Source organism: Tyto alba, unplaced genomic scaffold (assembly GCF_018691265.1).
Source record: "Tyto alba isolate M040663 unplaced genomic scaffold, T.alba_DEE_v4.0 Super-Scaffold_16, whole genome shotgun sequence".
NCBI classification, from domain to species: domain Eukaryota; kingdom Metazoa; phylum Chordata; class Aves; order Strigiformes; family Tytonidae; genus Tyto; species Tyto alba.
In genome coordinates, this window is record NW_024881278.1 from 7,175,853 (window position 1) to 7,186,991 (window position 11,139).

Below are 11,139 nucleotides of genomic sequence, written 5' to 3' on the forward strand. Positions count from 1 at the left end.
ACAAAGAAAACTCCCATTGAATTGGAGTCAGATCCTGGAAGCATTTATGTGCATAAATGTAGTGCCTAAGCAGCACAGCACTGCTCATATGTTTATAGTGTATAATCAGATCTTTAAACAGCAATTTGTAACGGCTTAGTCCTGTAAAAGTCAAGGATGGATGAAAGCTACTGTGCTTCCTAATTTATTCCATTCCTACTTCCAAATTTCTTTCTGTAACAAAAGAGTTACAGTGAAAATCGCTACTGTATAGATAGCCAGGAATTTTCCAGCATAAGCCTTTTCATTCAGAACCATCCAAAACACTCCACTGCTAAGTTTAGCCCCAAACAGTGACTGCAAATTTGACAAAGAAAGGGTTAACTTCTAAAGATTATTTTTTCACTTGATATTAAAACAAACACTTTCCTCATTATAAAAAAAGTCTTGGCCTCTTTTTAAACACATCTATGGTGGAAACAGCTGGAGGTAGGAAACTCAAGATCTGGCATGGATATGGGAAGTGCCTTTCTTTGTTCCAGTGAAAACTGGTCTTATTTGTCTGAGTGTTGAGCCTTTGAAATCTCACATTGTGTACATGTACAGAACACGGCATGGATTTCTTCACCAAGCTCAAGCAGGCCACAACTGAAGACGGCTGCTGCACATACATGCACGATCAGCATTGCGGCATAATAAAAAAAAATGTTTTCCAGATACAAAAACAGAGGCAGTATCTCCTCCAGAATGCAAGGGAACCTTTTAAAATGCAGAGAGGTAAAAGAATGGGCTGTTTCACATTTTGTATGGTTCGCAGGTGAAAACCCTGCTCCAATGCACATTAGGAATGCTGAAACTTGGAAAGGCAGCCTGCTCCACCTCAAAACCAGGGCTAATCTTCAAGGAGAGTCTGTGGAAAGTTAACACTGCCTGAGATAGCACCAGCTACAGCCAGTCTGATTGCCTTCTTTGGCACCAGAGAGTGCAGCCAGAAGATGCTAGTGCTGCTGTATGCAGAGGTACGCAGGAGAGGCAGGGAGGGGAAGAGAAGCAATGGCAGCCCCTCAGGGGACCAAGCCAGTTTCTGGGAGATCCCTGCAGAAGCACAACCACCTGTTTCTTTTTCAGGCCCATTAATCTTCTGTCTTTGCTGTTCCCCTGTACTTGAAGGTTTGGACTCTTCCTAATAGAGCTGAAAAGATTTAGTACATGCCAAGAGTGCAGTGTGCAAATTTTTGGAAAAACGAGCCACATTCACTGTGTTGGTCGGCATTATGACTGATCATGAGAAATCTTGGCTGAAAAGCAGAACAAAATATTCTGAGTTTTACCTATACAAAATAATCAAGACTAATTAGTACTGTGGAACTGAATCAAAAGTCAAGTTTGAAATTGTTTGGATCTCAGTGGCTAGAAGACAATCAGCATAAAACAGATTTTTAAAAAAGTTAAAGAGTAAAATAGCATTCCAGTTAACATCCATATAAGCAGTACCTAGCTCACATAACCTTTCACTTTCTTCTGCTTTTAATCAAGTGCAATTAACTTTACAGTTTCTTTGGACAGATGACAGCAACAGTAAACTACCATGATTCCATTTGAACTCATTTATCTTTTTTTTGTTGTTGTTAACTCAGACATTGATGAATGCACCCTACCTCCATATTGCCACCATCGATGTGTGAACACTCCCGGTTCCTATTACTGCCAATGCAATGCCGGTTTCCAGTTAGCATCCAACAACCACACCTGTGTAGGTAAGAACTTCTCTGCACGTACCGACACATGAGCTTACTCAGTATAGAAACAAATACTGACACAGGAGTTGACACAGCTGAAATTTTAAGTATCTTCATCTCAACTTAAAGGAAATAAATACCAACCAGTAAGACATACCAGTTACTGTATTGAGATGCTCTCCTGGAGGTGATCCGAGAAGTACAGGAGGACTAGAGAGAAAATTAAAGCCTTATTGAAAACCTGCTGTTTTGTTGATGTAGCAGGTTTCTGAGGAGCATCTAGTTTGGCAGCTAGGACTCTGGAGGTTTATATTCATTATTTAATCTTAAACTTAATTATTCTTTCAGTTCTGGTGGATCACTTTGCATTATCTTTGTCTTTCATTATATTGTTCCCAGTTCATGCAACACAAAGGCTGGAACAGGGAACCAGAGGAAGCAATACTATACCTCTGCAGTTAAGCATAATTATCCTCAGCATGTGATAAACATAGTGAGGAAAGAAAGCACCTATAAGTGTCACATTTGATTATCTAGAAAATAATGTTAAAAATGAAAATGAGGATCATTAAGAAAGAGTGACCCGTTGGACACGATCCTCCCTCTAGAAGTAAAACTCTAAGGGAAGCCTTGCAGTAAAAATGTAAGGCTGCTATTAAGTTTTAAATCATAAGTTCTGTTCTAGAAGAATTAGAGTAATAATAAAGAGGTAACTGCATCTGCTGAAGTGCATAGAGAATGGCCGTAAAAAAAAAAAAAAAAAAAATCAAGAAATTGGTGATGGAGATGGTCAGAAGTTATTTTATGGCTATAATTTATATATATATGTATATATATATATAAAAACCTATATTATATACATATTTTTATATTTATAAATCAATCAGGGTTTTTCAGCTTCTACCATTACTTCCAAGTGTTGCCATATCTTATCAAGTACACTGGCACACTGCACAGAACTGAAATGGAAGATGAATTTCTTGGTTTTCACCAAATGATAAGATAAAGAAATTGCACATAGACACAGCATAACCATGTGACAATTTGTTACTTACTTGACCCTTTCCATGGCTCAAAGGCAAGGTTTATTATTTCAATTACACTCACAAGTCTATGACAGCTCCAAGTTTGCTAGGTGCTTCACCAAAACACCCATTCTCTGACTTGCTGGCCTCCCAGGCTTCCCATCAGGAAAGGTGAAGGCAATCTTAAGAAAATTTGTAAATGAGTGGTTGCTGCATCAAGACAGACTTTCACATCTGCAACAGTCATCTGGCAGAAGTGATACTTGACAGCTGTACCAATTACATTTGTGTTACAACTTTTGCATATATTGAAAGTGGGTCAATATTTCTTGGAAGGAAAACAAACAGAATTGTGGCTTCTCCATCTGGTAACATTGTCATGATGCACATTCTTTGCATTGTTGCCAGAAATTAACTAAAAGGAGAAAGAAAATACTTTGTAATCAGTTTTCCCCTATTAACATTCATTTTTGGGACTAAGAGAGTCTTCATCATATAGAGAACTCATTAGTTTGGTTTTGGTGAATCCAAAGTCCTAGTCATTCTAGTCCTAGTCATCTTTGTCAATTTTTAGTTGAATCTGTAAATGGCTGAGTGTTGCTGACATTTATAAGCATTTACAAAAAACATAAACTCGAGACTTTTTTTTTTTTTCAAATGCATTTGTCTACTAATGGTTATATCTGATAAACACAAATATGAATGGAAAACATGCAGGGGAGGAATACAAGAGAAAATACACTAAAATATACAAAAGCAATGACAGAGGAGCAGCAGTTACTCAACAGCCTATGAAAAACAAGTGTTCTAGATTCCAGAGGTGATTACAGTTATATAAACTTCCCACTAAAAATTGCTTCTCTTATACCACGTTGCTCTCACATATGTTCTCAGGATGGGCACATTATGGAAAAAGCCTAGCACAGAAACATACCTTCCCCCAATATGGTCTAGGCCTTAGAGCACTGCAAAACTCTACTGGCCTCAAAGGCTCATGTTATAATTGTAATGGAATTCAAAAGAACAAATTTTAAGAGTAATAAATAGCTCAAATAAATCTTAACCACTGCATGCTGAGAGGTCTTATCAGTATGTGTTCCTTATATCAATTATTTATAGAGACTTGGCATTTCGTACCTGAAAAAAGGCACTGGAATGTGGAGTTTAATAGCCACACTAAGCATTTTTGGAAGTATTCATCACACATTAGAATAACTCTCATTCCTGGAAAAATACTCTTTCTACACAGAATGTAAAGCATAGATCTGACATTGTTCCAGTGACTGCAGATCTATATTGATATAGTCAACTGAGCTTCTGCTAAGCAATAGACCCAGACTAAGGACTAATCCACTTAATCAGCCTAATTACCAGATACACAAGATAAAGATCTGTAATTTTTCCTTTCAGACATAAATGAATGTGATGCCAATAACCCATGTGCACAACAGTGTTATAATATACTGGGTTCTTTCATCTGTCAGTGTAATCCAGGATTTGAGTTAAGCAGTGACAGAATCAACTGTGAAGGTAAGCAATTTTTTTGTACTAAAAGAATGATTTTTTTTTTTTCTTTAATTATTTTCTCAGAAGTCCTTCTCTGAGCTATGGGATATAATTCAAGTGGAGCTACACTGTGGGTACAGTTTGTAGCCAAAACCCTCAGGACATTTCTTTTTTTATGTTGCAGATGTGGTTACCAATACACACTTTAGTAGCTGCAACTGCATTCAGGTGCATGTAGACATGGGTATCTCTCTTCAATAGTAAGTGCAGAACAGAAAAGACATTACTACAGATCACAGCTGGGAAGAATAAGGCTTCTGAATACTTCTTCCACAAACTCACTTGAATTGTGTGTGGTCTGATGCTGATGACCATTAAATGAATCGGAAAGGAATGCAAACCAAAGACAAGTGCAATTCTGTGTGTTGTTAGGCTCCTCTGAAAATAAAACCTCAAATTTCTGATTTTAAGGAAGCGACAATTGTGCTTTTGAGGTGCTTTCAAGCCTGTGTATACAAACAGCATGTCTCCTGATGATTATACAATCAACACTTTATTTCCCCTGCCAGAGTCCCCACAGGGGTCCTCTAATCTCCTTTTGGACACATGATGATCTCACCCTTAAAGCCCATATCCTTTCTACCAGTCTTCAAGCCAAAGAGGTCTTTTTGGTTTACCACTGCCCTCCTAAACAAGCCAGCAGAGCTATTACAGATGCTCCCTCTACACGCTTCTTAAATTAATCCTACTTGCAAGTGAACAGAACAGGGAGCAGCAAGTATGCAGCCTCCAAGGACGTAAAATCAAGAACTGGGCTCAAGCCTCAGAAGTAGTAGGAGGGAGTTATGCTGTTTTCCAAGCCATTCCCTAGTTCTGATAGGTTTAATTTAATTTCTGGTTAATGGCATATACTGTTAAATTCTGTTTCATGCTACAGTTCTCTAGCAAGGGACTGATGGTTACACAAGGATTAAAAAAGCAAAAGAGAATGGTGTACACTGAATATTATTTGAAGACAAAAAAGTGGTCTTCCCTTCTTTTCCACAGAGCTACTCCATTAGCGTAGGGCATAAGTACAAAGGCAATATTTTCACCTTACTAACTAATCTCACATCTGTATCTTTTGTGAAAGTAATCACATTTTGGAATACTAAAAGTATAAATTCTTCGAAGAGTTATTTTCCGTAACCTGTTCTCGTCTAATTTAGCTTCTGCTTTCTCAAATCTAAAATTCTCATTTTGAAATATTATTGATAAAACAAGTAGAACTAGCCCTTCAGTTTGCAACTTTGAGGTGTTAAGCAGTACCCTTCAGTTTTTCGATAATGTGTTCTTTTTGAACAGAATTCATTTTTTTTTCCTGTTCAAACCAGCATCTGGCTATTATATTTAGTCCTGTAACAAGGTAGATGTTAAAAAGCAATAACTTTAAGCTGTCTTGCTCTCTGCAGACACTGATGAATGCAGAACCTCAAGTTATATATGTCAGTATCAATGTGTCAACGAACCAGGAAAATTCTCGTGTGTCTGCCCTGAAGGATACCAGGTAGTAGGAGGCAGAACATGTCAAGGTAAGTGCCCTCATCTTAGCAGCCTCAATACGGCATTATTAATAGCAAGCATTCCTAGTTTTGCCTGAAATGGTGTTATCTAAATATTTATATTTCCCAACAGGACTACCATTATGTTAGCAAAAGGTATGTTGATAAAGCATTTGGTGATTAATTGCATATATTAATTGTTACTTGAACCCTTCAGCTCAAACTCCTAAGTCCTTCATATTCCTAGGACAAAATTTCAGTTTTTACAACCCTCGGGTAAAACTTGTCTTGAATGTCGAGGTAGTGAGTCTAAAGTTTCAGAGATTAATATTTCTGAAAAAATCAGGCCATTTTTTATAGACACTAAACATGGCTTTACACTATGTTTCATTTTATAGATTCCTAAATCCAGCCACAGTAGAAATGAAAGATATATTTCACAGAACAAAAAAAAATGCAAGACTTGAGCAGCTTAGATAATTTGTGTTTAGAAAATAAATATTCTGGTCAGGTGCCACCAAATGCCAGAATTTTAAAATTTGTGTTTTTTCCTCACTGGTGCTAAATGTCTCTGCATCTTATTAGAGAATATTGCAGAATAACATATTAAGTGCAAGAACCATTGCTTCTGTAATCCAGAACCCAATTTAACAGTCATATTTAGAAATAAATAGGTGTGCTATTTATTGCAGAATGAATGAGGCAATAACTAATTTTTATTTTAAAACCAGATTAACTTCTTTCCCTACTTAAGAACAGCAGCTGATACTGAACATTGCGGGGTAATTTGACCATCTAGAAATATGTTTGTGCCTTCTAAGAGGTTAATTTGAAAAAACCCTTTCTGTGACTGTGTTAATTTTAGTAGACCATATAGGTAGACAGTAGTGGGGTTTTGGCACCGACAGGATAATAGAGCATTAATACAGTACAAGTCTGACAGTCCCCACCTCCATTCAGGGTTATTTTCCCAGGCAAAAAAGGAAGCTCTACTTTGCACAATAAACAAGTTTTGATTATTCCTTTCAAAACTATTTTAGTTAAGACGTAGCCATTAACGTGTTAGAGCATGAAACTCAGGCAATTAGAAATAAGAACCTGCAAAAGGCAGGAAATCACAATTCTTCCTCAAAACCTTTTTCCTCTGTCTGTAAGATATCTCCTGCTATAAAAATAATCCTTTGCTAAGTAGAAACTTTACAGTATTTCTACAGTTATATTACATATGATTTATGTGTATCTTTAGTCAACTAAAAATATCTTTGGACTTAATTAACACTCAATAAACAAATCTATTCCATTTCTACGTAGAAAATCCTTTATAGCCAGGCCCCACAAAAAACAGGTGAAGAACATAGAAACCTGTTGGGTTTCAACAGACAAGCAGGTGGCTCTTTTTTTCTGGTTGTTTTGAAGACATTGTGTTTGCTTTTATAGCAAACTCATTTCCATCTACTTTGACACAGTCCCTTTTCCTTCCTCCTAGATATAAATGAATGTGAGACTACTAATGAATGCAGAGAGGATGAAATTTGCTGGAATTACCACGGAGGATTTCGTTGTTACCCAAGAAATCCTTGTCAAGAGCCCTATGTCCTTACATCTGAAAAGTAAGGGAAAAATTAGTCTTTTTGTTTAGGATCATCCTCAACAGGAAACATGATCAAACGCAACAGAAAGCATTTACCCTTTGTTTGCAACTTTCACAGTTTCATCCATTTTTGTTTTTCAGCCGCTGTGTCTGCCCTGTATCAAATGCCATTTGTCGAGAGCTACCTTACTCGGTTGTGTACAAATACATGAGCATCCGCTCAGACAGAACAGTGCCCTCTGATATCTTCCAGATTCAGGCAACCACTATTTACCCTAATACTATTAACACATTTCGGATCAAGTCTGGAAACGAAAATGGGGAATTTTACCTGAGAGTGAGTATTGGTGGGAGTTGGACCCCAAGCAGGGTATAAAAAGCACTGGTGCTACCGAAGTAGGATAGTGCCTTGCCATTTTGACAAACCCATCAAATGTCCCTGTAAGAGTATCACAGCATCCCAAAGTTTATCAGCTTTTTGATACTTCCTTATTAAATGTGCTTGGTGTCCAAATTTCAAAAAGCCTTTTACCTTTCTACCTGAAAACTCTAAACTGAGGATCAAACTGTTTCTTTCAAATTAATACAACATTAGTAGCAACCATGAATATTTAGCAACCCTATGACACCCATGTCAGATTCCAGTGATACACCTCTGTTTTTCACTCTCTGTACCAACACCCCATATCTATGTATTTAGGAGACAACTATAGAAAGAGTCCTTGTACAATTACTTTAATTTTCTAATTTTAGCAAAAACATTAAGAAGTCAATCATAGCTTGGGATGTGGCACTCTTTTCTCAAGTGCTAAGTTCAGGCCAACTTACAAAGGTTTTGTGTTGAGACATACTTAAACCTTTATTTTCCCATAGAACTGTAACTATTGCAGAAAACCACGAAAGTTCAAATTACTTACAATAGCAGTATTTCCTGTTGGTGTCATGCATTCAGGTAGATGCACATGAATGAAAGTGTCTATAACATCTGCTTTTTAAGGTTTTTTTAGAAGAAATCTGATATTCTTGGATGCTTATAATGTTTAGAAATACCTGGGAAATCCTTTTTGCTTCATATGTGACTTTACACTCAGTAAAACAGAAACAGCACAAAATGCTTCAATCAAATATATTAATTGCAAGGTTTTAATCTTTGTTTTTTTCACTTCAAATTTGAAGATTAGGGGTTGTGATAGTATATCCAAAAAGTGCACCAAGATACAGCGTTGCCTGTTTGCACAATGTTTCCCCAATATGGGAACAAGGAACTACTCATCTGTATCTCACTTGTTCTGGTATAACTGATAATCCAGTGCTTTTCCCTGGATTTATTACACATCAAAACCCCATACCTACCCCCAAAATACGAACAATTGTTTGCTTAAAAAAAAAAAAAGAACAAGATCACTCCAGCTCTAGTCTGGGTTAGAGCCCAATCTAGCCCTAAAACTGACTTTACAAATCCAATCTTCTGTTGCCATCCAAAAAGAAATCACAGACCTTAAAATAAGGAAGCATGTGTTTATTCCTGCCAAGGGACTGTGGTAAACAAAGGCTTGCTTATAAGTTATTCCTATTGTTTTCATGAAACTCTGAGCTGGGTCTCAGATATAACAGATAGATTAGATTCATCTGTTCCCCCTACTCATTTGACATGGTGAGAAAATATCAGTAGCTAGTGAAGGGAGAGATAGACCTTACCCTTTTATTGTCATCTGTAAATTATGAAGCTGTTTAGCAAACTAGCAGCATGCCACAGACAAGGCCTGTCCATGTTCCTCCGCAGCATAACCCCAGATTGGGAAAAGAGCTTCAGGGCAGTACAAGATGGGGATGGCAACAGGCACACCAGTCACAAAAAAAAATGCGGTCTTTACAAGGCGAGCACAACTTCTGGAGTACGAGCCATGAGACAGACTTAGAGTTTCCCTCCACTGAACAAGCTACACCACTGTTAAAGACATTAGGTCTCTCTTGGTTTACTTATTCTCTATATATTATAAAAGCTGATAGATGGGGATAAAAACAAAGACCATCCTGGGATAGATTACCACTTTTCATGTCCTTTAGGAGAGTCAGCATAACCAGGAACAGATTTTTCAGTACAGTTTATTCCTCTGAGCCCTAGTCAGGTAAAGTTTCCCCTGCAGCAAAGCCAGGTGTGAGATTAGTCATGGGCATTTAAAAATGTTAAAAGAATACTTGCATTGTGTATCTCTGTGCTGAAACAGAGCGTTTTTACAGTGTAGTAACACACAAGCACTCTCTTGACGCAACTAGGGAATCATTTCAGATTTGACTGATTTAAACCTTTTTTTTGTTGTTCTTTCAGCAAACAAGCGCTGTAAGTGCAATGCTTGTACTGGTGAAATCACTATCAGGACCAAGAGAACACATTGTGGATCTGGAGATGCTAACAGTCAACAGTTTGAATTATCGTACAAGCTCCGTGTTAAGATTAACAATAATAGTGGGACCTTACGCGTTTTAGTGGTTTTCAATAACCCTTCACTGGCACTTAAAGCAGCCAAAGAATATTATCTTAAAAGAAAGCACTTACTATTTTATTTATAGATTTTGCTCTCTTTTTTTAAGATTTGTTTAGTAAGTTGATATCTTTAATCCACACATTACACCTGTAATTCAAAATTAGTAGATGTGTTCCATAGTATAACATGGGCATTGTCACTTTCTGTATAAAGATTTAAAACTTTTTTTATTACCTTTCTTGGACTAAATACATACTACACTTTTGTACGAGAACTGTATGTTCATACTATCCTGTAAAACTTCACACACCATTCCTAACCAAATAGATCATGCAATTAGAAGGTGATCTGTGTTGTTTTTATTTTAAATTCTAATACAGCTACACTGACAAAAAGAATAAAATGATATAGTATGAATGATACAAAGTAACGGTTATCTGATAAGCTAAAATATATTTCTTCTTTTTAACTACTTTGTAACAAAAGATAACAGTCAATAAAAACCTGTTTCTGTAGTCATTTATGTGCTATCAGTTGGTTTTTCTAATCTGGGTTGGAGGTAAAGTTACATTGTGAGAAATGTTTTGCATTTGGTTTGTATATGCAGATTGTGTTAACCATACCATGGAATAACATTCTGCTCTCTCCAAGAATAACAGACCATAGGAAGAAAATTTCTCCAACAATGAAAGAAACTTCAAATGGAAAATCACCACGTAGGGCATATGTGTCCTTGCTTTCTCCTGAGAACACTGTTGGTAGTTACTGGCTAGAGGGATACAGCATTTTCAGACAGAAGTTAACATGCTTTTTTTCCAGAAATATTATGTTGTATACTAAGAACTGAGTGCATGTGCTTATTAAGTTATATCATTTTCAGACACTCGGTCCTACTCCTGCTCTTACAACTCAGATGTATCATGTACAGTGTTCATAAAATTTATTTCTAATTCAAGAACTAATAACATCTTTTGTAATATGTAAAATCTTATTTCTTGTTTAAAATGTAGTAGTTAATCCTTTGATGTACAAAATTTTTAATAAAAATCTCTTACCATATTGTATTTAGTCTTTTTTGAGGTAGTTTACTGGCTGCATTAGAGGACTGAATTGTCAGCTAGTGCGGGAGTCAGCAAAGCCCCATTGAGTTCTGCAGAGTCAGAATGACCCAGATCTCAATCCATACAGTATTAGTTCATGGAAGACTGAAAACAATTCCTTTGTAGAAGGACAAATCTATTACCTACTGAGTTTAAGTTTTACCGATATTAA

At 36.7% G+C, this 11,139-nt stretch overlaps 1 protein-coding gene across 3 annotated transcripts in view; it reads left to right on the top strand.

Moving 5' to 3' along the window:
* The window catches only part of EFEMP1 (EGF containing fibulin extracellular matrix protein 1), a 49,572-nt gene extending 38,641 nt beyond the window's left edge, over positions 1-10,931 (top strand). For all 3 annotated transcript variants that reach the window (XM_042789573.1, XM_042789572.1, XM_042789574.1), the window contains 6 exons: positions 1,617-1,736; positions 4,154-4,273; positions 5,701-5,820; positions 7,277-7,400; positions 7,523-7,718; positions 9,711-10,931. In XM_042789573.1, coding sequence (XP_042645507.1) covers positions 1,617-1,736; positions 4,154-4,273; positions 5,701-5,820; positions 7,277-7,400; positions 7,523-7,718; positions 9,711-9,869 — 839 coding nt within the window. In that variant the 3' untranslated portion in view covers positions 9,870-10,931. The remainder of the gene's footprint in view (positions 1-1,616; positions 1,737-4,153; positions 4,274-5,700; positions 5,821-7,276; positions 7,401-7,522; positions 7,719-9,710) is intronic.
* The last annotated feature ends 208 nt before the right edge of the window (positions 10,932-11,139 follow it).